Consider the following 27,018-nt stretch of genomic DNA (forward strand, 5'->3'; position numbering starts at 1 on the left):
ATGTCCCAGTGTTGATAAAGACACTTTGCATTTTTTCTAAATTTATTTAAAACACCGAGTTGCCATACTGAATGAATCGCCAAGCACAGGCGGAAGCTGCGGCTGCGCATGTCACTGTGTCCTCAGAAACACACACATCGATTGATTCAAATGAATTTCTTACAAACCATTTCTTACTGAAGGGAACGATCCCTCCCCCTTTGCAATGAGTTGCTGTCCTGATCGCTTTAAGGCACTAAAGTCAGCTCCTCACCATTGGCCAACAGACTTGCGGCCGTGCTGATACACAGCGACAGGGTCTTGCTACTGGGTCTGTCTGGCTTGAAGGATGCAGCCACCACACCCCGGATGCAGGGTCTGTGGAGCAGCACGCTGCATGTCTGGCAGGCAGCTGTCAGCCGTCACCCTGGAGTCCTGCCCCGGGCACGGTGGAGGCTCCCTCTACTCTCAACAGTCGGAGGTCAGGATCATTCCTCACAATTATCCTTCCAAAAAGCTCTCCCAGCCTGCCATTTTGTAACTCTCAGCACAGAGGTGGCTCATTCTCATTACTGAAAGATCCTGAAATGATGCACATCAGCAGCAGTCCCCACAGCTCCAAAAAGGCTGACTTCCTGCCCAAGAGGCTGAGCGTCGTTCTTGAGATTCTGGCCACACCGCTTAGCGTGTAGCAGCAGGTGGGTGCCTCTGCCTCCTCCCAAGAGGGCAGCTGCCCATCCTCCAGGCATTCTGCCAAGGTCAGGAAGGGACTGAAGATGCTGGGCAGGACGGGGCGGGGGTGAGTGGGTGGGGTGTGCAACTATTAGGGCTGTTTATCTGGTGGAAAGTCAGTCTTCCAATGAAGTGGCCTCCTCCACATCCCTGAGGAAAGCAAACGTGGACAGAAGCCACTGAGCCTCCCTCCCTCTTCTGAGGGGGCTGGGACAGGTGGCTTTGGTGGCTGGGTGTCACTACCATTTCCAGCTGCTTTGCCCTCTAAGTAGTGGCTATCCTCCTGACAGTTTCCAGGAGGTGGGGGTGGTGGGGTGTGAGGAGGACCCACTGGTTTGTAGGCCCCAACATTCCCAGAGAATCCAGTGGAAGGGCAGCCATGCTACATGCACATGATTTCCTTTCCCTAGGTCTGGAGAAAGACTTGTGGTTTATTTGCAGCATTTTCCCGGGGTCCACAACGGAGTCTTGACCACAGACATACAGAAGAAGACCATGATGTAGCCTGCACCATGTGGGATGCTCGGATTTGGCCTCCTGTTTATGTGGAGGCTGAGATGTGGGGCTCCCTACAAAAGAGGAAGGGGCCCCTCACCTCAGGCCTATTTATCTGTGCTTAACCCCTGCTTCTTACTCCGATTTCATTATTTCTACTTAGTCTCATCACACAAAGAACACCGCGAGGCCTCTTGGGGAGCTCAGCGGCTGCATTGCTTAGAACTCCAGGCAGAAGCAAGTCTCTCTTTTTGACAGAGACAGGCAGAGAGACGGATCCTGACGAGCCCTTCAAGGAGGTACCAGAGGGTGGAGACCCCTGGTGAACTGTGGAAGTGGGTCACCAGCCGGATTACCACAGGGAGCTTTGGCCAGCCCTGGCGTCTGGCAGAGGAAGAGGCAGTGAGTCCCGAAGGGAGGAGACAGTGAAGCATCTGCAATTTCTAAAAAATGCCATTTGTAGAACAGATCAGATCTAAGATGCACATCGTCCACAGCAACATCCCACTGCTCCTAAGGACACCAGAGCAGCCGCCACCTGGCTCCCAGGCTGTGTCTCAGGGAGGAAAAGGCTGACCTGCCAGCAGGCCCAGAAGGCAGCTGGCCCATGCTACCCACATCCCCTCTGAAGGAAGCAGCACCTGCCCCAAAGGTCAATGCAGGAGAAGGGCCCAACCCCCAGGCAGTAGTTGTGTCTGGGTTTACTGCCCCACCTCCCACTCACTGGCCCCCCACACCCCCATGCCATTCCTCTGGTGGGCCGCTCAGGGTGGGCTATCCGGTGTCAGGGCTAGGACAGGCCTTGGAGAGGGGCCTGTGTGGTTTGGCGTCTCTGGATGACCACAGCATTCTGCAGATCTGCCTCCTCCAGTGTGAGGGTGTCATCCAGCAGCTTGAGGGCAGGAAGAGCAGTGACCAGGGCGAAGGGCCGATTCCTGTGGGAGCCCTCATAGTTCCTGATGAAGTCTCGGACATGGCTCACCCTGGTGAGTGAGGACACAGAATTAACAAATGCTCACAAGACTGGTCCGCTCCCTGCATTGTGTCGTAGCAGGCTCCATCCTCTCCCCCCAAGCTTCCCTTCTGATGGCCCAGGTCCAGGGCTCCTGGCTAGGGTGAGTTCTGCTGCCCTCTTTCAGCTCCTCAAACCGTCTCTGCATCTTCCCCTTCTTGGGGACAAAGGAGCCCCCTCTCTCCTCATCCCTCCCTCTTGGAATCCTGGTCTGCCTTCAAGGCTCATTCAGGCACTAGCTGCTCCACAAAATCCGACCTGATGTCCCCTCCATCCTGTTCTTGGAGTTTCCCCTTCCCACGCTGTATTCACTCAATTGCACCCAAGTTACCCCCCTTTGTAAGCTCCCTGAGGGAAGGGAAGATTTCATCTTGGTCTCTGTACCTACAATTCCCAGCACAGTGCCTGGCACATAGTAGGTGCTTAGTAAATGTGGAATTGAGTTGAAACTGTGTCCCTGCTCTCGGTTTTAAAAATGTTTAGTGATTCTGAATTTGATAAATACCCCCAAATAAGAGTATCTCTGTCTGTAGAGGAGGAAGAGAAACAGAGGAAATGAAAGCACAAATCTCCATTACCAAAGAGGCCAAAATAAAATTCAACACCACCTTTCCAAAGCTGCTCGCCTGTTTCTTTCTGAATCCCTCTGTTCTTTTCTGTGCATTAGCACACTGGCTTCTTTTCCCTTTCTGTCTTTCGCTTAAAGGGTCTCTCTCTCCCCCAACAAAGAAAACCAGCCAAACTTCCTTGTAACTGACAGGCGTAGCCAGACGAGGCAAACCCACCCCAGACCTGTTCTCCCCCGGCCCTCCCCACAACATGTGGCCTTCTCCTTTTCTGTCAGCCCCTTTACCAATCTGATGGGTATGAGGTGGGACCTCAGAGGCAGTCAGGTGGTGCGGCAGGTTCAGGCCTCAGACACTGACCAGCTGGGTGCCTCTGCGTCTACACTGCACGTCACTACAGTCCTGCCTACCTCAGTTTTCTCATCTGTAAACCAGGGATGTTGTGAGGGTTACATGAAAAGTTGTGGAGTGTGTGCAAGCCTTAAAGCGCTCAATAAAAGCGATCATCATGATGACGATGATGATGACGACCAGCATTACTGGGCACTTCTCTCACCCTGGTGATCTGGAGCACTTTTTCACATGGTGTTGACAGCTTGGGTCTCTTCTTGGAGGGCTGCCTTTCTGTCACCTTTGGCCACGTCTGCTGTCAATCATGAGGCTCCTTATGGGCCCTGGACAGTTTGCAGAGATCTCCCCAGCCAGTTTTCCTTCTGATTTTATGTGCTTTAGTTTTGTTTGTGTGGGAGCTGCTCCACTTTCTCTCTGGTGACCCTCTCTAAGCCCGCTTTGGTCAAGGACTCTTGTCCACAGTGGCAAAGTGTGTGTCCTCCCTTGCTTCTCCTCCAGCTTGCGGACAGTGTGACCTCTCCTCTGGGTCAGGTAGCCGCCTGGAGCTGACTGACGTATACAGCGTGGGATCTTGTTCTAATCTCATTTCTGCCACCTGGTCTTCCCTGTGGGCTGGGTGGCAGCGAGTGTTTTTTCTCCAGGAGTTGGGGATTATACGAGTCCCCAGTTAGGCATGAGGTTAATTCGTTTCTGTACAATGTGCATCAAGTTCGTCCCATGGACCCATGTTCCTATTTTTTTTTTTTGCTAGGCAACAGGATTAAGTGACTTGCCCAGGGTCATACAGCTATTAAGTACCAAGTGTTCATGCTGCTGTTTTTTTAACCAATGATTGCTACTTTGTGGTAGTAGTTTGAGATAGTGCCCTGCTAGGCCCCTTCCCTTCCTGCTTTCTTCATTGTTTCTCTCGGGGTCCTTGACCGGGTAATTTCTCCAGGAATACTGTGACAGTTTTTTCTATCTCTAGAAGGTTTTAGTCATTTGATTGGTGTGGCACTGAATAAATGAGTACATCAATTTAGGTCCTGTCATTTTTGCTGTTGGAACAGCCCAACCATGAACCAAGACCATCTCTAATTCTTTAGGCAGCTCTTTATTGCTACAGTCAGTGCCTTCTGCTTGGATTCTGTGCTTCCTGTACATGTCTTGGGAGGTGGACTCCCAGATTGGGTTCAGGCTTATTTTATTTTCTGCTTTTTGGCTGAAATTGTTTCAGGTGAATCTACATTCTCTCAATTTCTTCCTCTTGTCTTATTGCTATAGCTAGCATGTCTAGAAATGAAAAAAATGTGTAGCAATCATAGGCACTTTACCCCTGATCTTACTGGAAAGGCCTCTACTGTTTCTCTGTTACCTCTAATGCTAGCTTGTGGTTTTAGACACAGACTATGAACCCGCCTAAAGAAATATCTTTTTCCTAGAGAAGGATGCTGAGTGCCGTCTACCCATTCCTCAATCCTTGGCTTGCCTGGTGTTGGGTATAGATGACCTATCTATCTTAAGGAAAAGCCTTTTTGCTGTTACAGAAGAATGCATGGCATTTGTCAGAAGCTTTATATCTAATGAGATCATCATGCAATTTTAATTTTATTCATTTGGTCCATTATGTTTATAGGGTCTCTCAGAGAGCAGATGGAATTGAGATGGTTGCTATGGAAACAACGGAATGTCAGTTGCATCTTCTTGACTCTAAAATGCTGATGAGGAGGGAGGCTGGGGATTGGCTGGAAGGGGCCCCTTCCTCCAGAGTGGCTGCACAGGGCTGGGGGAGGGAGGGCATAGCCTATCACCCCTCAGCTGAGCATAGTGGTGGGGGTGCCTCTTCTGAGCTTGGCCTTCCTCAGAATAATGAATGCATGTGGGAGGGGGGATGGAGCCTAGGGGGTATGTGTGAATACACTGCATGAAAGAGGATGGAGCCCTGATGGGGGTGTACACACTGTGGGGAGGGGGTGGAGCCTCAGGGTGTGTGAATACACTGTGTGAGGGGGGATGGAGCCTGGGGGTGTGTGTGAATACACTATATGAGGGGGTAATGGAGCCTGGGGGGAGGGGGCACTGAATACACCAAGTGACAGGGGATGGAGCCTGGGGGTGGGGGGCCATGCTCCAAATTCTGGTGAGACACCGAGACCTCCTGTAGAGCAGCAGCTTCCCGGCCACCTTGGCCAATGATTCCCACTGCGTGAAGGGCTCTACCCTTTCTTTGGGCCAGTAAATTCTGGTAAATTCTCTCTCTCTCAGGCTGAGTTAAATAAATGAGTGTCCCAAGCCTGGGCCCCTGCCCCGCCCCACTCCATCCCAGAAGACACACCTGTGAGACACATTGAATCTCTGCACGAGCCTCTTCCCGTCAGCTAACCAGATCTGGATGCTGGTGATAGGTTCCAAAGGGTTCAAGGGGACGGAGATCAGAGCCTTTGGGTTCCCAGAGTCACTGCTGCTGACCTTGGAAACTATTCTTGGGGTAGCACTATGGGAGAAGAGGCAATGTGGTGAGCCCCAGAACACACGCTGTTCCTTGGGGTGGGGGCTACAGGGGCGTCTGCCACCCTGCCCTCCTCAGCACACGCACCCACAAAGAGTGAAGGTGGCACGGTGCGGGGGCTGCAGAGGCAGGCACCCCACTCCACTGATCCCACCTGCGTTGGGCACAAGGTGTGGCTGTCTGGGGAGGGCCTGGGAGGGATGGATCCAGACAGAGGAGAGCAGTACACACCAGCTAGCACCCTGAGCGCGGTTGGGGCCAGGCCTGCCACCGCCTTGCCTACCTGCCCAGCCGGTGGCCCAGCCCTGAGAAGGGCTGGAAGGCGGGCTTCTTGGACACGTACACCTCCTTCTTCTTATCCTCCACCTTCACGTCCACCTCCTCCTTGTCAAACATCCCTTGCAGCTCTGAAGGCAGCTCTCTTGGGAAGAAGAAAACCCAGGAAAATACCAAAAGTTAAAACGAAGCCCACCACGGCTGCCATGGGTCTGCTCTTGTGGCCTTCCGGGGGGCCCAGGTGCAGGGGACACTGTACCCCAAAAGTGCTCCCCCAGGAGGAGGCAACAGGGCAGGGCTTCTGGTGAAATGAGAGACTCAATGGGGTTGAGTAGGTGGGGGGGGGGTCTTGAATGCCAGCCCCAGTGAAGGCCTGGTGGGCCAGGGAACCCGAACACGGTGTGCCCAGATGGCATGAGGGAGCAAGCTTGGAAGGGCAAGGGCGAGCCTGGTGAAGGGGGATTTGAGGAGGGGAGTGCACTATGGTGTCACTGAAAGGAGGAGAGACTCAGGGCAGAGAGGCCCGGAGTGGGGAGGGCGAGGACTGTCTGCAGCAGGGAGAGGAGGGGCTCTGGGTGATGGGAGCCCATGAAGATGCTAAAACCCCACTGCCCCAGGACCAAGCACCCACGGTTCCGCTCGGCCTTCAGAGCTTTCATCACCCGCCGTCTCCTCTGATCCAGTGACCCCAGCCTTCTGACTGCCCGCTAGAATGTGCATTTGGCTTCCTTTCTATGGCCCCTAAAATGCCCCTTCCAATAGGACGGCTTCCCCAGGGCCTCCCCTCTGTTCCTCCTCCCATCTCTCCAGTCTGTAGCTGGCTTTGTACGTATTCATTTGCACGTGTGGCCCCCGTCAGACTGTGTGCTCCTGGAGGGCAGGGGTTGTCTTTTGCCTCTTTTTGCATCCCTAGTTCTTAGCACAGTGCCAGGCACACAGTACATCTTAATCAATGCTGACAGACTAACGCAGGCTCCGCTTATGAGGAATTTATAATTAGGCAGCTGGTGGCACCCCAGGGCACAGACCACGGAGTGTGGAGTCAGGAATCCAGCCTCAGCCACTTCCTAGCTGGCAATCAGTGACCTGGTTAAGCCGTTTCTCCACTGTGCCTCAATTTCCTCAACTGTGAAATGGGGATAAGAATACCACCTTCCTCATCGGGTTGTTGTGAGGACCGAATAGGACAGATAAAGAGCACTTAGCATGGGCCCGGCCCACAGCAGGTACTACAGAAATGTGAGCTATTATTATTACTATTATTATTATTATTACTGAGCTAATACTTGAGAGGTGCTTGGAAAGCCAGGAAACACTATGGAAACGCTCACTGTTATTATTACTACTGTCGGACAAGGAAGTGACTCAGACACACGGGTTGGGGGGGGAGGGGGAGGCAGAACATATGGCAGGCCAGTGGCTGAGCATCACTGGATCTTAGGTCTAGAGCTGGAAATGGCTTTGGAGCCCAACCCTTCATTTTGCAGATAAGGAAACTGAGGCAGGCAAAGGTGAAATGGCCCTGCCCAGGGTCACACAGTAAGGAAGTGTCTGAGGCTAGATTTGAATGCAGGACTCCTTGACTCAACCCATCGATGAAGTCACTGTGGCACCCCCTGGCTGTCCCCAGAGGGAGAGAAATCCCCCTTCAGCCAGGCTCAGAGGGGAGACTGAGGCTCTGGCCTCCTAGATCTAGCCCTCCCAGTGTCCAGAGGCAGGGCCCACAATCCCTCCCTCAGCCACCAGGTATTTCTAAGGCCTACTCTGCACCAGGCCCCACCAACTCTTCTCAGAGGACCTGGGTTCTAATCTCTCCCGGCTGGCTGCCAGCCCAGCAGAGATCTCCCTTGTGAGATGCAGGCAGGACCCGGCCCCTGCCCTTCTCTGGGCCTCTCCGCTGGTGACTGCGCCACAGATCCCTGGGCCCGCATGCGGCATTCTCGGCAGGACTTCTCTTCCTTCCCCCGTCCCTCCAAGGAGGGATGCAGCAGACGAGGAAGCCTCCCTGCACTCAAGGTCATTAACAAAGGCCCTCTTTCCGATGCCCAGTGACCAGCTCCCCGGACACGCCCACATGGGGACGGTGCATCCTGGTCACTCACCCCTTTCTGACGGCATTCAGGAACTGCTGGCTGGCCCCATCCCTATAACTGTGGAACTCATCATTCACGGTGAAACCATTCTTCCAGAGCTTGATGCTTACGTCAGCCTGCAAAAGGCCCATAAGGAAAACTGAGGCAGTCAGTGGGCCCCTCCCCCAGGCTGTCACCCTCAAGGACACATACTCCCAGAAGGAGAGCCCGAGGAACCAGCAGGGTGCACCCCAGGCACCCAGGACATTCTGCTGGGGGCTGTCTCTGGGAGGCACCCTCAGCCTTGGCATCATCGTGGTCCCTGGAAACAGAAGTATCTCCCGGGGCAAGGTCCTTTCCCAGGAAGCCCCAAAGACTGCCCTCCCCCACGGGCTCTTGGCCTGGGCCCAGGCTCCTGCCTCTGTGACAGGAAGGAGCTTGGTGACAATCCCTTGGGCCAGGGATGAGACCGCAGAGCTCGCTGCCATGGGGCCCAAAGCTGGGGAACCCCTCAGGAGCAACACAAAGCAATTCATGTCTGGGCCAGCTCCCTGCACACCCAGCTGCTTGGAGCCCTCTGAGGGTGGACACGCAGGCCACGTCACTCCGGACCTGGAGCCTCAACGTGTACCTTGGAGGCCAGGCAGAGCGAGGCTAAGCCCTTCCAGGGTACCTGCTCTTTCAAATATGGGGACACGGCTCTGCTGGCTGAGTTTTCTCTTCTCCAGGATAAACATTCCAACCAATCCATCATCACAAGTCCTGGCCTGACGATCAAGCAGCACCCCCTAGACATGCTGCAGGTTCTAGGCATCCTTCCTAAGCACAGTACCCAGAAATGACGGGAGATGACCAGGCTGGCCTCCAGCCTCCCTCTGTGAAGGACACCCCCCGGCCCCGCTAACCAGGCTGGCCTCCAGCCTCCCTCAGTGGAGGAGACGCCCCTGGCCACTGAGCAGGCCAGCCTCTAGCCTCCCTCTGTGAAGGACACCCTCTGGCCCCGCTGACCAGGCCAGCCTCTAGCCTCCACACCATTAGGCAGAACAATGCCATCTCTCTGCCATATCTCTCCCATCTCATTCTTCTGCCTTTCTGAGCCAAATGTGAAACTTTGTTCCTTTCATCTCCTCAGATCAGGCCTGAGGGCCCAGGACCAGAACCTGACACCCACCTGTGTCCTGTCAGCTGAGGGCGAGCTCTCGGGGCTGACTTTCTGGGCTTCTGCCAAGAGGCTGTCAAAGAAAAGCTCGCAGCTCTTGGGGCCGCCATGGAGGCTCTGGTCCTCGGCTCCAGCATCACAAGCCCTAAGGCAGGAAGGGAGGAAGTGAGCCTCTAGGCAGCTCAGGCTTCACAGCCAGTACCTCCCCCATCCATGTCCCCATACCCAGACTGTGTGGCCACCATTCATGACCCCGCCCCAGGAGGTTCTCTCTGGGCCCTTCTCCTCTCTCAATGACATGGCCATCACACCCACTTTGGCTGTCCCAAACCCACTGACTTTCCTTTGGGGATAGAGGGCACCTCTGTACTAGGTGGGTGGCCCCTGGGCCTGGCGCCCAAGCCCCTGGGAAGCGGCTGCCGGTTAGTTGTGTGTGACCACGGTGGGGGACCAGCAGATGACGAGAATCGTGTGTACAGGAGGAGGAAGTGCACTGCCTACAGCAAGGGGGCTTTGGGGTGCAGGCTGCTCTGAGACCCTTGCCTTCTCACGTCCCGGTTGGGGGCCACATTCGCCTCCATGAAGGCCCTGCTGGCTGCTGGGCGAGGCTTCCCTGGATCAAGGTGGAAGGACACCCGCCTGGTGTAACAACGTTTGTGAAGTAAAGATCCCCCAGAGATGACTGGGGGGCAGTGGAGAGAGGGCTGGGCCTGGAGTCAGGAGGACCCGAGTTCAAATCCAGCCACAGACACCTCCTAGCTGTGTGACCCTGGGCAAGTCACTTCACTTCTATCTGCCTCAGTTTCCTCAGCTGTGAAATGGGGACCATAACAGCACCTGTTTCCCAGGTTTGCTGTGAGGATGTAACTGTAAAAAATGCTAGCACAGTGTCTGGCACATAGAAGGGGCTGTATAAATGCTTATTCCCCCTTCCCCCACGAGCCCAAAAGACTTTGAATGTTCTGTTACTGGTAGAATCTGAGTGAGGAAGGACCTCAGAGGTCACGGAATCTAAAATGGGTGAAACCGAGGCAGGGATAGACAGCGTCCCTCTCACACAAAGCCCTCCCACCCCCAGGCCTTCTCCTTCCAGGAGCAGAGACATTGGCGCCACAGCCAGTCTGAAGGACACAGGACCCATCACGGTGTCTGAGGGCTGCAAGAGGGGAGGGCAGGGACAGAGGGGAGACCCGAGGCTGACGCCAAGGCCGTGCCTTCTTCACTCACCAGTCTTCTCGGACGCTTTCCAGCTTTTCCACCTCTTTCATCCTTCTGGCCCGGCTGCAAAGTTGAAACAGGAAGCTACGGACAGCAGCAACAGCAGCATCCCCCTTCCCAACCCGGTCATCTGGGCCACAATCTATCAGACCAAAACCCATGTGGTTTGTTCCCCAGCAAAGTGGCCAAAGGTTCAAAGGAAGAACTGAAAAGTATTCGCAATCACAAATAATAAGAGAAATGCCCATCAAAATCACACTCTGCAGACTGGCAAAGACCATGCAACTGTCAATGATGGAGGAGTGGAGGGGAGACAGGCACACTAATACATTGTTGGTGGAGCGGTGACGTGGTGCCACCATTTGGGGATTATGTAAATAAATCACCTAAAATGCTAGAGACGCTGGTCCTTACAGGCTTATTCCTGTGATAAGAAATTCCTTTTATATACCAACATATTTATTTAGGCAATTGGGGTTAAGTGACTTGCCCAGGGTCAGACAGCTAGTAAGTGTCAAGTGTTTGGTCTGAGGCTGGATTTGAACTCAGGTCCTCCTGACTTCAGGGCCGATGCTCTATCCACTGCACCACCTAGCTGCCCCTACCAACATATTTATAACAGCACTTTTTGTAATAGCTAAGAATTGGAAACAAAGTAACTGCCTGATGACCGAAGAGAGACTAACCAAGATGTGGTATGTGAATTCAAGGGTGTGAAGGACCCAGAGAAACACTAGGAAGAACTGTATGAATGCATGCAGAGAAAAGTCAGACAAGCCAAGAAAAGGATTTCTATGGCGACAATGATACAATGTAAATGGAAAGCCAAAAATCCAAAGTGGATGGTCCAGACTTAGTGAGAATAAGGCTGGCTTGGCCCCACATGTATTTTTAACCCACCTATTAGTTTTGTGATTTTTTTTTCTCTTTTTCTTTAAAATATTGTTTGTTCTATGGGCTGGCTCTTGGGGAGGATACTGGGGAAAACTAGGAGGATGTAAGAAAGAAAAAGCCTCAAAAAAGACACATTTTTAACGAAGTGCAGCCACATTCCTCCCCCTGCTTTGCTGGGGGAGGAGGGTAATGGTGGAGAACACTAGACAGACAGACAGACAGACCCTGCCAGACTCGCTGAGGGCAGGTTAGCTTTGCTGAACTGCCTCCCCCTCCCCTTTCTTTACTCATTTTTTGTTACAAATGACAGGTCATCATGGGGGATGGGAGGCTATAGTTGGTAAGAAAAGTGGTATGAAATAAAAGCTATCAGTAAGAATTTTAAAATCACATTTATAATTTTATAATAATAAATAAATAATATTTATAAATAAATATTTATACAATTTATAATAATAATCTCTCTCTCTCTTTTCTTAAAGGGCTGTTACAGAACATCTGATGGGCCAGGGGCTAGCTAGCTGTTGGTGCCCACCCCCACCTTTGACCTTTCCTGATTACTCTCCTCTCTCATTCAACAGTCAACAGCACTTGTTAAGAGCCTGCTACGTGGCACCCTCCCTGGTAGCGACCCAAGCCTCTCCTCCCATCCCTCTGGCCAGTTCTGGGTCTGGTTCCTGGAAAGGGAGCAAAGATGTGGTGATGGCTTCTTTTTCCTTCAGGGCCCACCCTCTTCCCCATTCCACTCCCATCCCTCCTTACATGCTGTCTCTTCGAGTTAGAAAGCGTACACCTAGCTTTGTGCTGTAACTCCAGCCAATGTGAAGGGCTGACTATGTGCAGACCCGTGCCAAATGACAAAAAGAAAGGCAAGAACAGCTCCAGCCTTCAAGGAGCTCACAGCTTGAGCCTCACCCTAACTACCTGCTTAAGGTCTTGTCTTTCTTTTAAGCAAGGTTTTTGTTTTTCTTTTCATGGGCATCACTTGCTTTATTGGTGTATTTTACAGAAACATGGGTAACTCCAAAAGGCCTCATGCTGCCACCTCATCAGCTCAGGGGAAGTGTCAGGGACTGGCCTCTGGGTAGGAAAGGGAGGATCTAGAGCCATGCAGGGGCCTCTCCCTCCCCCCCACGTGAGGTAAATGGGTGGGTTGTGGAGGTGAGGGGGACCAGAGGAGCCTGTCCAAGGCAGGCTGTGGTCAGAGTGACCCTCAGAGCTCGATCAGGGGCAGGCGAGTCATGGCACCTTATTTATGTGATGTAGAGATTGCTTATAGAAACAGAGAAGGGTTCTCAAAAGAATGGCAAACCACTTTCATATGAAAGATTGCTCCAAAACACCAACGAAAGCAACCCTGAGGTTTTACCTTAAACCGAGCAAACACACAAAGATGACAAAAGAGGGAACTGGCCAAGAGCAGAGGTCAGTAGAAGGAAGGGCACACTGTGTGCTTCGCCAATGTCCCTTCTTTGGGATCCAGAGACACCGTTGGCAAGCATCTGCATCTGCTGCCAGCGTGCACGATGTGCTTCACCCTCATTCTCTTATCACCTGGAGCCACCCGGGCTCTGGAGAGGGAGCCTCTGCCTTACGGCGTCCCACACTGCTCTGGGCTGGACCATCAGCTCCAGACCTTCTCGTCCACTGCTTTGTGGCTCCTCTTAACACGTCATCTTTCCCCCTTCTCCCTTCACCTTAGAAGGGAAACCTCTTGAGAGCAGGGAAGGTCTTGTTTTCTTGTATCCCTAGAGCTTAGCACAGTGCCGGGCACACCATGAACACTGAAGACGTGCTTTCGAGACAGGATTCTGGGAAGATGGCGGAGCAGGTAAAAAAATTCCAAGCCCTCGGGATTTCCCCCACAAATGAAATAAAATAGTGCCTCTGGCCTAACACAGAGAGGTAAAAGTAAACAAGAGAAAGAGCAGAACAGGGGCCCTCCTGGGACAATTGGAAAAATCTGAAGCAAAGTCCCAGGACGAGCTTTGGTCCCTATGAGGACTACACACTTCCAGGCCAGGCCCTTGGTCAGCTTAAACAACAAACCAGAAGCCCCTGGGTCATCTGGTTGGGGAGGCTGCCTTGGCCCAGGCACAGGAACTTTTACCAGGGGACGCTGAGGGGAGGTGGGTGTCTGAGCTGGGGAAGACTGAGGGAACTCTGCTGACAAGGAAAGCCAGACCTAGCTGTGCCGTCAAGACCCCACAGGGGTGAGAAGGAGCCGGAACATGCCTGGTGAGTGCAGAAGCAGTGGAGTGGGGAATGCCACCGGTGGTGGGCACTTGCAGGAGGCTGGAAGTCTTGGTTGGGGTTCAAGGTTAGAGGGGAGAACTGAAGGAGGATATGAGGCCAGGGGCACTGTCCTCCATACCCCCGGCCTAGAGGTGATTACAAAAACTAAACTATTATCAAAAAAATGCCCAGCCAAAGGAGAAAGAATCCAACCATAGACCATCACTGTGGGAATAGAGAAACCAGGGGTTTATCTTCAGAAGAGGATTCTGAAGCAAAAAACCCTCTCCTGCCCCAAAGAGTAACATCAGATGGTCACCTGCCCAAAAATAATTCACAGGAGAACTTTAAAAAGACTTTAAAAAAAATCAAATAAAAGAGATTGAGAAACAACTAAAAAAATAAGAACAATCCAAGTAAAACAAGGAGATTATGAAAAGAAAGTCAACCAATTAGAAAAGGAGATCCAGAATCTTAAGGAAGGAAATGGCTTCTTGAAAATCAGAATTGGGCAACGGGAAGCCAATAAAGTTATAAGAGACCAAGAAACAAAACAAAATATAAGGAATGAAAAAATAGAAGAGAATGTGAAACATCTCATAAGAAAAACAACTGATCTGGAGAACAGATCAAGAAGAGAAAACAAGAATAATCAGATTACCTGAAAGCTATGATCTAAAACCAGAATCTTGAGATAATAATACAAGAAATAATTAAAGAAAATTTTCTTGAAGCATTAGAACAAGAGGGGCAGGTAGAAATAGGAAAAATGCACCAATCACCAACTGAAAGAGATCCTACGAGGAAAACCCACAGGAATATCATAGTCAAATTCCAAAACCTCCAGCTCAAGGAGAAAATATTATGTGCAACAAGAAAAAAAAAAAACCAATTTAAATATGGCGGTGCCACAGTTAGAATCACAGAAGACCAACAGTGGTGACACTAAAATACACTATATGCTGAAGAGCAAAACACTGGGGGTTCTGGCCAAAAATATCACGCCCAGCAAAGCATAATCTTGAATGAAAAAAAAAAGGACATATAATGCATTATCACACTTTTAGCATTTTGTTTAAAAAAACAAAACAAACCTAAACTTAATAGAAGATTTGACATACAAGTGCAAAGAGAAATATAAGGTACTTACTAAAGACTAATTACAAGGGACTCAATAAGGACAGAGCTTTTACCTTTTATGTATGTAGAATGTAAAACGTGTGTCTAAGATTGTTCTTAGTAATTGGGTAGTTTGTAAGAAAGATTGGGGTAGACCTGAGCATGATATGCCTTCAAAAAGCACAACTGTTTAGGAACAGCTAAAAAGAGTAATTATCATATACAAATAAGATGTGAGGGGAATTAGATGGGGAGGAGGGCTGGGGGTCTTGGAAAGCTACTTTCATCAGGAATGGGTTAAGGAGGGAACAATACATATGTATCCAGAAGAGTATAAAAGTTTTCTAAATTCAGAAAGAAATAAAAATGCTAAGGGGATAGGGAGCGCTCTTTGGAGGGGAGGTTTAGATTTAGGGGAATGGGAGGATAAGGGAGGGATTGCTGGGGGTCGGGATAGGTCAAGTAGAAGCGGGGCACAGTAGTGACTACAAGGTCAGGAGAGATAGGAAATAAGAGATATACAAAAACATGAAAATAAAGGTTGGGAGTAGAATTTGTTAGGGAAAAAGGAGCGGAGTTGGTAATCATGATCTTGGACAAAGTTAAGGCTAAAATAGATTTAATCAAAAGAGAAAAATAGGGAAACTATACTACGTGTCAGCCATATTTATCAATGTTGTGTTGGACTATTTTAAAACAAGTAGATGGTATAAGGTGGGAATATTGCTGTGGTATAGGAAATGATGGTCGGTGGACTTATGAAGGAAGAGGTGATCCACCCTCTGAGAAACAGAGGACAAATATGTATAGTACGGTCTTACACAGATGCACAGGAACGGATGTGTCTATCTATGAGTATGATTATAGCTATCTAAGTACATGTACGTGTAAGTATGTGTATATACAGGTGTATGCATGAATGTGTATATCTCTGTGTGTACACGTGTATATATGTATATGTGTGTATATGTAAATATATCTGTGCTTAATTGCAGCTTTCTGGACGGAGGAAGGGGGAAAAGCACAAGGCGAAAAGTGCACAGAGGAGAACAAAAGCAAACTTACAAGGAAGCAAACAGAAGATGGACAGCTCTCAGCACGACGCAGAATATTTACTGCTGTACATATTGAATCCTCTCTTGTGCTGGGCTGTGTGCATGCTAATGCTTTTTTTTCTTTCCTGGGTCATAAAGAAGACACAAAGAATGCAGGGCCAGGAAGACAATAAACAATGCCAATCACGTAAACAAAAAGAAAAAAAACACTGGAGCCAGATACTGGAGAATCATGACCAAGACTGGCCCTGGAGGAGAGTGAATCAAGGAATAAAAAAAAAGTTTACAAAGTACTTTACAAATACTATCTCATTACCCTGGGAGCTAGATGCTATTGTTATCCCCATTTTCCAGATGAGGAAACTGAGACAGAAAGGTTTAATGATTTGCCCAGCACCACACAGCCAGCCAGTGAATGTCTGAGGCGGCACTTGAACTCCTCTTCTTCGCTCCAAGTCCAGGGCTCACCTCACTGCATTTATTCAGGGGCTATTGTGTGCCAGGTACTATTCCAGACACTGGGCATACAAATACAAAAGCAGGATGGGTCCTGTCCTCAAGGAGTTTCCATTGCTGACATAATTTCCTGCCTTCTCTCCTTTCCCCCGGTCTCTGACAAGGAGGTGACCACTCTCCCTGCAAAGATGGGTCAGTGGGTTTGTACTCACACCTCAGGCAGTCCTAGGGAAAAACCCCCCATGGGAGGCGGGGAACTCTCCCAAGGAGAGAAGGGAGCAGGAGCAAAATGGACAGAAAAGCTGGATGGGCTATGAGCCACAGTCTGGGTCTGGACAGTGCACCTTCCTCCCCTCCTCGCAGGGCTGAAGGACCAGGGATGGGGAACACAGAATTTATTGCCACACACAGCTGACTTGTGAGTTAGTTTTGCTTTTTTTCCCCCCATTTAAAAATCTTTGTTACAATGGTTGGCTCCCTGGGAAGGGGAAGGGAGGGATATATTAAGAAATAAGGGTGAGGTGAAAACAAAAGATTAAGAAACCAAGATTAAAAAAAAAGCAGGAGAAACGAGGCTAATGATAGTACTACCCCGGCAGGGCTGGGGTGAGGATCAAGTGGAATAAGAAGATGAAAGCCTGTAGCAGGTCAGCCGCTAGAGGTGCTGGAGATGCGTGGTGGAGGCTGGGGCTGCTCAGGGAAGGAGGGGCAGTGCGGTGCAGTGGGGGTGGATGCGGCCAGTGCTGAGGCCTCTGGGGATAAGGAGGAGGAGGGGCAGGAGAGCTGCCCCAACAAGAAAATACGCAGCAGTCTAGAAGGATGAGCTCCCAGGAAGTCTCCGTGGACTCCAAATCTAGTGAGTGCTAAACATGGGTCACCGTCTGGTGCCTGGGACACAAAAGTACCCAGAGGGGGACGGAAGGACAACAGCAGGGACCCTCAGGACCTTATGAAATAGGTACTCCAGCCTTGGGGAGGCCATAGGCTCCCAAGGCACAAAGCTGAAGCCAGCCCCTTTTCACACTGCCCCAGCCCATCTCTGGCCACCACCTACCTCAAGATGTCAGCAGCCCTACTGCTAAACCTTGCTGTCTATGGTGCTGATTCAGCTCTCATAAAATTATGGTATTGATCCCTGGATACAAGCTAATGAGAGTGGGAAGTAGTGAGAGGGAGGTGGGGGGACAGGAACTCTTTGGAAAAGAAAAAAGCCCATCTAGCTATACACCGAAAAGTCATTCTACATAATTACAACCTTTGATGTATGTGAGAAAAAGAAAATGGCCAATAACCCAACCCAAAACAACACACATGCTTTTCCAGCAAACATCTGACCTGGGCAGGTGAGGGCCCCTTTGGGCGACTGCTCTGTGATTCAGATGCATTAGCTTTGCCCACTCCACCCTCTGACACTCCAACCAACACATTAATTTCAGCGAAGTGCAAAAATGGTGACCCCAAGTGTGAGGGGCGTGGAAGAGATGAGCTCTGGGGAAGCAGGAAGGCTCTTCCCTGGTCAGCCAGGACCCCACCCATTTGGGAGAAAGAATAAGGACTCAGACCCCAGAACTCTGCCGCTTTCATGATGCTTCTAAGCCAGATCCTCCAACAGGCAAGGACCATGGAACATATTTCCTTTCCCACTCCTCAGTTATTCAAAAGGTGATTTTATGACCTTTAGCAAGGTCCGCACAAAAGCAGGTAAACCCAACTGTCTTCCAGGGTATGGACAAAGGAGGAGGAGGAGGAAGAAGATGGAGTTTCCATCCTGGTTTGACTACTAGCCTTCTCTTAGTGCTGGAGCCTCATACAATCACTGGCATTTATTAATCCTATTCTGTGACTGGGCATAGAGCTCAGAGGAGCCTCTGCTAGGCTCCAGAGCAGCACTAAGGGGCAGTGTGGTAGCTGAGCCCACCTGCACTGGTCAGAGGAGGAAGGCTGCCCCTCACACTGAGGCCAGGATCCTGCAGAGCTGCTTATTCTTCCCTGACCCTCCAGACCAGCCAGACCCATTCTCCAGATTTGGCCTGAAGGCTTCCAATCTGGGCTAGCGCCCCTCCTCCCTTTTTTGGGTGTGGTCTTCTGTTATTAGAATGTAAGGTCCGGGAGGGCAAGGACTGTCCTTTGGCTTCTAGTTGTATGCCTGGCCCTTGGTACTGTGCCTGGCACTTGGTAAGCACTTAACAAACGACTTCTCCTGGGATAGCTCCTGGGGACTAGAGGCTCCAACGCTGCACAAGGCATCTTCATCCTCCTCCTTTGTTCTGACCCTGGAAAAGAGGTGGATTTTCTTGCTTTTGTGAAGATCTTGATCCAACTTCCATTGGACACCAAGTCTGGCTCTCTGCAAAGTCCTGTTCTCTGAGGCCAAGCAGAACAGAGCTAAACCCTCTTCTATGGAACGGGCTTGCTCCCGACAAGTTAAGAAGGATCTCGCCCTCCCATTAAGCCTTTCTTCCTGCAGGCCAAATCAAAATCCCTGGGATTTCCAATAATTCGTACATGGGGGTTAGGTCTGTTTGTTCTCCTAGTGACCCTCCAAGTGGATAATGTCTTAGCTAACACAGGACATTCTGAATATTCCACTGCAGAGGCCGGGGCTATTGTCTCCTCTTCCACTGGCCTCTTTATCCTAGGCCTCATAGGAAGAGTGGAGCCTGAGACAAGCATCCATCCATCGGGGCTCAAAGGCCAGCTCAAAGACCTCATGAGGGCCTGGCTAAGCTCAGAGAGCCCCACTGCTGGCAGGCCCTTCTTCATCACAATAAATCTTAATGCAGTAACTTCGTGTTCCCAAGTGTATGGTTGTTACAGGGAAAAATAAACCTGGAAGAAAGGAGTGTCTTGGACTTGTCATTCACAGAACCACAGTGTGAGGGTTGAATCCAAGAGCAGGACCCCAACCTATGTAAGAATGAAACCCTCCGAATGCCAGAGAGCTTGAAATGCCACCAGGAGGAGAGGCAGGAGGGCACCATGGAAGTCTGTTGGGCGGTGGTGGGGACGAGTAACTCGGTCAGGCTGTACTTGAGGTAAGTCGAGGGTTGCTATGCACAGGACAGAACAGAGAGGGGACAGCTCTGGGCCATGAAGATCAGTCCTCATCCTCCGGATGTGGCCAGGACCGAGGGGCAGCAGTACAGAGCCCTAATCTCCTCAGGCCTCTCTCTGGGCAGTCCAAATGACCAGGGCTTCTGTGGCTGCCATGTCACACGCTGGGCTCAGCTGAGCAGACAATCTTCTTCAGAACTGCCACCCTACTCCCAAGGTCACTTTCACATTAATTCCCATTGAAATTCATCCCTTAGAGTCAGTCCAGCATTCTATCCTGTCAAGATGACTTTGGATCCTTGCGGCCATTCTATGTGATGACCAGTTGTGTGATATCTAGGCTATAACACAGGTTGCTGATAAAACACCTGAAATGGTCCAGGGCCATGCACAGATTCCTGGAGCCCTCCACTAAAGACCTTCCATTTTTGTTGTTTTTCAGTTGTTTCAGCTGTGTCCAACTCTTCTGTGACCCATTTGGGGTTTTCTTGGCAGAGATACTGGAGTGACTTGCCATTTCCTTCTCCAGATCATTGAACAGATGAAGAAACTGAGGCAAACAGGGTTATGTGACTTGCCCAGGGCCACATAGCTACTAAGTGTCTGAGGCTGGATTGGAACTCAGGTCTTTCTGACTGCACTGGTATCCTTCCACTGCACAAAGTGATTTCCCTAAAGTGAAGGTCCGACCATGTCACCCTTCTGCTCAAAAAACTCCAGTGGCTCCCTGTGGCCTCCAGGATCAAATACAAAATGCTGTGCTTGGCACCCCAAGCCTTTCATGACCTCCCTCCCCTCCCCTTTCCAGTCTTCTTACTGAAGGGTACACCCTTCAGTGCCCTGGGCTCCTGGCTATTCCTCGAACAAGACCCAACCCCCCCAGACTCTGGGCATTTGCTCTGGCTGTTCTCCCTCCCCCTCTCTGCCTGCTGGCTTCCCTGGCTTCCTTTAAGTCCCAGCTAAAATCCCACCTCCTACAGGAAGCCTTCCCTGATTTCCCTCCTTCTGTTGACTATTTCTTGTTGATTGGTTGCTGCTCTTTGCGCCCAGAGAGGACCAAAATGGCATGATGATGTCGGGGTCAAGGCCCAGCATGTCTGCCTGTGGCTGATCAGCCCAACGTGAGCTCAGAAGGCTCCACCCCAGGTCGGGCACAGAGAGTCCACGTGAACACTTGGAGTGGCGATGACTAAATGGTCACATCTCACATTTCTTCTGGGCTCCGTGATTCTGCTTCACTCGCACAGCACGGAGCCTTCTTTAATGAGGACACGCCGTGTGGGCAGCTCTGTGCCGGTGTCTCCTATGTCACGTAATCAATCACAAAGCTCTTCAGGGAGACCTTGAGAATGTCCACATATCACTTTTTCTGACCTCCATGTGAGCGCCTGTCTGATGTGAGTTCTCCATAAAATAGTCTTTTAGATAACATGTTTAGCATTCCAACAACATGGCCATCCCATCGCAGCTGAACTCTCTGCAGCAGAGTTTGAATGCCTGGCACTTCACCTCTAGAAAGGACCTCAGTGTCTGGTATCTTACCCTGCCAGGTGACCTTCAGAGTCTTTCTAGGACAATTCAAATGGAAGTGACTCAGTTCTCTGGCATGGTGCTGTCCAGGTTTCACAGGCATACAACAATGAGGTCAGCACAAGGGCTCTGTCGACCTTCAGCTTGGTAGTCAGTCTAATACCTCTTCTCTGCCATACCTTCCTTAAGGACCCCCTAAACACTGAGCTCTGGCAATGCGTGCATCAATATTGTTGTCGACATGGACATCCCTGGAAGTACACTGCTAAGATAAGTGGACTTACCACAGCATTCAAAACTTCTCTATTAGCCAATGGTTCCACATATGGGTAGTGTGGTGCTGGCTGATGGGGCACCTGTGTTTTTTGGTGTTAACTGTCAAGCCAAACTTAGCACAAGCAGCAGAGAATTGATCCATACTTTGTTGCATCTCAGCTTCAGAGGCTGCATGGAGTGAACAATGATCTGCAAACAGAAAATCACCTACCAACTCTCCCTCCATGTTAGTATTGGCCTGAAGACTTTTCAAGTTGAATCACTTACCATTAGTGTGGTAGCTGACCTTGATGCTGATTTCATCCTCACCGAAGGTGTCTGACAACATAGTTGAAATCATCATGCTAAAAAGAACAGGGGCAAGCACATAGCTTTGTTTCACTCCTCTGGTGACTGGGGACGTGTGAAAGTATCATTCATCATACAGAACCTGGGCAAGCATGCTGCTGTAAAACTGGAGTACAGCACTGATGAACTTCTCTAGGCAACCACATTCTGAAATAATTTTCCATAAGCCTTCCTGACTGACAGTATCAAAGGCCTGGTCAGATTGACAAATGTTCTGTACAGACCTCTGTTCAGCTTGCGGCATCTTTCCAGAGCTGTCAGGCAGCAAACATCTTATCAACCATTCCTTGGCCCTTTCTGAAGCCACACTGGCTCTCAGGTAGATGACCACCTTCCAGGTGAGAGATCAGTCTACTGAGGAGGACTCTGGCAAGAGTCTTGCCAGCAATGACTAACAGAGAGACCACCCCTCTCCCCCGCCTCTGTGACTATCACAGGACAGGACAATCTATTTCCTTTACCTCTATAGAGATGGACAATGAAGGCATCTTTGAACTCCTGGGGGATAACCTCCTCTTATAACTCAGAAGATTTCAGTCAGCTTTTGTATGAGCAATGGCTCCTATGCCTGGTAGCTCTCAACTAGAATAGAATCAGCACCAGGCATTTTGCCACAAAAGTGTAGCCTAATGACATCCAAAACCCCTTCTTCAGCTGGAGGTTTGGCTAGACAGGGACTGATTTCAACCTGAGGTAAACAGTCAATGGCTTCTGCATCGATTGATCATGGTCTGGTGAGAACACTATGGAAGAATTCAGCCCACCTCTCTAGGATCATGTCTGTATCACTAATCACTGTGGCTCCATCAGCACTGAGTAGTTGAGATGCACCAAAGGTCTGTGGCCCAGAAATAACCTTGAAAGCATCATAAAAGCACTTTGCATTATCGGCATAAAACCGAATTTCATCTGCCTTCTTACTGAGCTAAGAATCCTGCATCTCTCTAAGCTTCACTTGTACTTTAATTTTGTTGCCTTCTTAGAGACAGATGAAATATGCTGCTGGTAAACCGTGTGAAGTTCTCGTTTTTCATTCAGTAGCTTCTGAATTTCCCCATCATTTTCATCAAACCAGTCTTGGTGCTTGTGAGTGTTCTGGCCCAGATGCATAAATGCAAGTGCTATGCACAAAATCTCTGAAAGCTGCCTACTCCTTTTTTGCTCCACTGTTGCCAACTGTATGTTGGTTCAACCTTCCCTCCGAGTTAGCAACAAACTGTTCCTGCTCAGAGAAGCACTGATTAGAATCTGTTGACATTAATTCTTCTGGTCTCATTTTGTCTTGGGGCCACTTCTGTTGAATGAGAATGTTTAGCTTGGAGAGGATATGTCTATGATCAGTCAGGACTCTGCACCACACATTGCTTTCATCACTCTCACATCTTGTCTCTTCTCCTTACAATGACTAGTCTATTAAATGCCAATATTTGCCGTGAGGACACATCCATGAGATTTCATTTGGTTTAGGTAAACAGACAGTGTTGGTGATGAGAAGGTCACGAGATGCACAAATTTTCAGTAGTTACGGATGCTGTTGCTGTTTCTAACTCTATTCCTCCCTAGGACTCCCTGCCAAGTCTGATAGTCTGAGCCTACTCTAGCATTAAAGTCACCCAGAATAATAAACTTGTCCTCTTTTGGCACATTGATGATGACGGTCTCTAGGTCTTCATAAAAATTTTCTTTGACCTCATCAGGGTTTGTCATGGTGGGAGCACAGGCACTGATGATGATGGCATGCTGTTTTCCCTGCAAGTGGCATCACATTGGTATGACCCTGTCATTCACTCCTTTTGGGAAGCATACAAGCTTGTTGACTAGATTAGTTTTGAAAGTAAAACCTCCACCAGCTTCACGACACTCCCCGTCACTGTGGCCAATCCAGAAAGACGTGTATCCAGCTCCAACTTCAGTAAGCTGGCTTTATTTGCCAGCCTTGTTTCACTCAGGGCTGATACTTGTGATACCTGCCGAGTTCTCTTGCAACAAGAACTGTTTGTCTTTCAGGTCCACTGGATTTTGTGCTGTCCATAAGTGTATGCACATTCCACGTACCGATGGTGAGTAGAATCATCTTTGCAGAAATTTTTGTGTTTCGACAGCAGGATGGTATCCCTGCCTACCATGGGTAAACAGGTCAGGATTAAGTTCGGTGAAGCTGACAATTTTTAGGGCACCTTTTCTAGCCCCTTCCTCGTGCTGGAGGTAAGCAATGTGATCCTTCAAAAAGGCTGATCAGAGGGACAGCTAGGTGGCACAGTGGATAGAGCACCAGCCCTGAAGTCAGGAGGACTTGAGTTCAAATCTGGCCTCAAACCAAACACTTGACACTTACTAGCTGTGTGACCCTGGGCAAGTCACTTAACCCCAACTGCTTAACAAAAAGGCTGCTCAGACACCCAAGGGGCTTCCAAATCCCACTACTGCTCCAGTCCAGGGACAGCCTGGGCTGCCAGTGTGCAGGGCTGTGACTTCAGTTCCCAGTGTATCTGTACCTGCCACTTTGTCACTTGTCTGTCACCACAGGACTTTGAGGCAGGTAAAATGGTAAATGGTGTGGGTGATGTCCTTTGATTTGTGCATAAATTGGATTTAATATAGTTGCTTGAAGTGATTGGCCTCACTCGCCCTTCCTGAGTCATTGAGGTCCAGTGGCAGGATGAAAGTCAAGACCGCCTGCCATGGCCCGGGATGCAATGGATGACCCTGGCATCTCTGATGTCGGACCAAGCTCTAAGCACTCCACAGCGCCTGCTTCAGCCGCCTTCTCAGCCAAAGGAACAAATTGTTCTCATCTGCCCATTCCACCCAGAGAAGTCTTCCCATGCTGGGGCAGACACCCCTTGGTTACCCTCAGCTCGGTTCAACCCGTCTGCTGAGACAGTTTATCAGGGTGTGGCCGCTGCACATGCTGCAGCTTCCTGGAGCAACAGACAGTTAATCAGGCGGACACCGAAGGTAGAAAGCAGCCCTCACACCAGAAGTGCCAGTCTTCTCCAAACATCCCAGTACCGTGATTATTGCTTATACAGCCAGACTTGTGTATATTTGTTTGCTTGTCTCCCCCATTAGATTGTGAGCCCTCTGAGGGCAGGGACTGTCTTTTGCCTCTTTTTATATCCCCAGCACTCAGCACACATGGCATTTGGCACATAGCAGGTGCCTGACAAACGTTTATTGACTGACTGACTCCTCTTTGGGTTGGGCCATTCCAAGCATTCATCTAGTTATGTTATCCACAGTCTAGCCCATACCCTCCCCGCCTCCCCCCCCCAGCAAGAATTGCATGAGAGACTTGATAACAATAACAACAGCTAGCATTTCTATAGACTTTCAGGTCTGCAAAGAGTTTTACAAATACTTATTTCATTTAATCCAGTGAAATGCTTTAATGAAATTCAGGTAAGGTACTAGTAAAAGCTCACATTCAGAGAATTTAGACAGAGGAAGGTGAACAACAGTTGGCAGAGAACCCTGAACCAAAACAGACAATTTCAATTCTCTGAAATTAAAAAGTTTGACACCAACAAAATCAATGCACCACAGATGAGAAGGAAACTGACAACTGGGGGAAAAAAACCTTGCCAATACCTGTAAGAAAGGCCTAATGTCCAAGACACATATGGACAAATATAAAACATAAAAAATAATATAAATGCAAATGTAAAACAAATATAAAATACACACACATACATACACATCCAAGGGCCATCCCCAATGGATAAGAGGCCAACACTTCTTAGAAGAAGACCTGCCAATTTACTAATAACCACCAGAAGAGAAATGAGGGAAGTGGACATCACTATAACACTGATGTGTCCCACCAGGCCCAGCAAATAGTCAGAGAGGACAGAAGCCGTGGGACAAAGACACACTGTGGGGGGAGTGACAACAGGGACCCAAATGCCCCCTTCCCTCTCTGACCTCAAGATTCACAAGACTGACAGCCAGATGACCGACAGACAAGCAGACAGTTTCTGAAGGGACCCAAAACAGCTGCTGTCAGTGAGGGAGGGGTGTTGAGGCTTGTGCTATAGAGAACGCATGTCCTCTAGAGAAGCAGGGGCCCGTGCAGCAGGTAAGGTCTGGGGGGGCTGAGCCGAGCCAGGAAAAGGATATTCTGGATGGCAAACGCAGAAATGGAAAGAGCCCCAAAGCCACCTCCCCTAAGGATGCAGTCTGCCCTTGAACCAGAAAGGAGACTGAGTATCTCTTTGCCCTCAAGGCAGAGGTAGGGGAGCATGAGTGTGAGATGCTGAATGCACTGAGTGGCCTCTTTTCTAGTCCTTGTTTTAAGAGAGGCATCTCTACACAAAGGACAGAAGGGATGTTTTTGAAAATGATGGTGCCAGAAAACCCAAATCCAGCAATAAACTCATTTCAAGACGCTGAGGTTTCTCCTCACTGCCCGCCCCCCACCAAGGCAAAGCTGAGAAAAGGAGGAAATGGGGGAGGGGTGCAGGCAGCCTGGCCCGCGAATGCCCTATGGGAGGCGCTACACCCCCCCCCCCAGTTCCTCGGAGTAACCCTATGACTGCCACTCAATGCCCTTCCCTGCTGCCGGGGCCTCCTCTGGGCTGGAAAACGTGGCGCCTAGAACTGACCACACAGCTCCAGCGCTCCCCATCCTGCAGTGTGCAGAACCCCAGAATCCTCCTCTTCCCTGGCTCTTCCTGGTTGTCCGTGTCCCTCCGCCCCCATCATCTCTCCACAGAGACTCCCTCTGAACCCTCTGGTCAGGAGTCATGAGCTCCGGCCCCCCCTTCTTTAGCTTCCACCTCCCCACTGCCCACAGGCTGACAGCTCACCCCTAGATTCCCTGCCTCCCCTGTCTTCTCAATCCCTGTGGCTCCGCATGGCTGGGGGGAGCTGAGCTCCACACTTCTCAGGCCTCCCTTGGGGGCCCTCCCCAGGCTGGCTCCTGGGAGGTCCACTGCTCCGCCCCCAAGCCCCCAGCCCGGGCAGGGGTACAGATGGGGGAGGGGGAGCACGGATCACAGGAGGGAGCCTGGGCCAGGAGGTCGGGAGACACTCTGGGGTAGGGGGCGTGCCCAGACCCTGCCGGTGAGGTCAGAAGGAGCTAGAAGGGTCCCAGGAACTTCGGGGGGCAAACTAGGAAGGGCCCCCGGGGTTGGGTCACATACAGCGACCCCTTCCTTCCCCCCGGCAGTCCCCTTCTTACCCCAGATTCCTCCCCGCTATCCCTCGGGTCATACACTGTGATTAAGGTCTGCTGGGCTGAGTCTGTGCTCCTCCACCCACAGAATTCCTGAGAGCAGCCCCCTCCTCGCTCCTGGGGCCCGGCACTGACCCCTCCCCTTCTCCCAGCAGCCCCCTCCTCCCCCTAGATTCCCCACCATTCACCCCCACCGCCCGAGGCCAGGTCGGCCCTGGGGCCCGGCCCCTCCTCCTCCCCCTAACAGCCCCCTCCTCCCCCCAGGTCCCTTCTCTCCTCCGGGTCCGGAGCTCTCACCTGCTCGCGGCCGACCGCGCGCGTCTGCACCGCCGGGACTCCCGCCTAACTCTCCAACCTGATTCTCCAGACCCGATCCTTCCTCCTCTTCCTCTGGGTTCCGGGCTGGACGTGCACGAGCCTGCGCGGCCCCGGCGGCGGGAGCGAGCCTGCGGGAGCGAGCGCCGGGACAAGCCCCCGCGGGGGAGTGTCGGAGGCCTGCGACCCCACCCAGGAGCCGGCGGGGATGG

General features: G+C 50.7%; 1 protein-coding gene across 1 annotated transcript; it reads right to left on the reverse strand.

Moving 5' to 3' along the window:
• Positions 1-24: 24 nt before the first annotated feature.
• Positions 25-27,018, reverse strand: UBXN2A (UBX domain protein 2A). Its single transcript, XM_020978017.2, has 7 exons — positions 26,789-27,018; positions 10,358-10,411; positions 9,143-9,275; positions 8,002-8,108; positions 5,907-6,044; positions 5,450-5,608; positions 25-2,189 (listed from the first exon to the last, which is right to left on the reverse strand). Exons 2-7 carry the CDS (start codon positions 10,396-10,398, stop codon positions 1,997-1,999), a joined length of 771 nt encoding a protein of 256 aa, XP_020833676.1. The 5' UTR covers positions 10,399-10,411; positions 26,789-27,018; the 3' UTR covers positions 25-1,996.

The sequence above is a fragment of the Phascolarctos cinereus genome, unplaced genomic scaffold, assembly GCF_003287225.1.
Source record: "Phascolarctos cinereus isolate Bilbo 61053 unplaced genomic scaffold, phaCin_HiC Scaffold_2;HRSCAF=192, whole genome shotgun sequence".
In the NCBI taxonomy this organism is placed as follows: Eukaryota; Metazoa; Chordata; class Mammalia; order Diprotodontia; family Phascolarctidae; genus Phascolarctos; species Phascolarctos cinereus.

What these genes read in the sequence shown, in the direction of transcription:
- UBXN2A (XM_020978017.2), bottom strand. Translation starts at nt 10,398, where the DNA reads ATGAAAGAGGTGGAAAAGCTGGAAAGCGTCCGAGAAGACTG. An exon ending in GAAAGCGTCCGAGAAGACTG is followed by an intron (nt 9,276 to 10,357) that starts GTGAGTGAAGAA and finishes TTCCTGCCTTAG; the next exon opens with GGCTTGTGATGCTGGAGCCG. An exon ending in CTGGGCCACCGGCTGGGCAG is followed by an intron (nt 5,609 to 5,906) that starts GTAGGCAAGGCG and finishes CTTCTCCCATAG; the next exon opens with TGCTACCCCAAGAATAGTTT.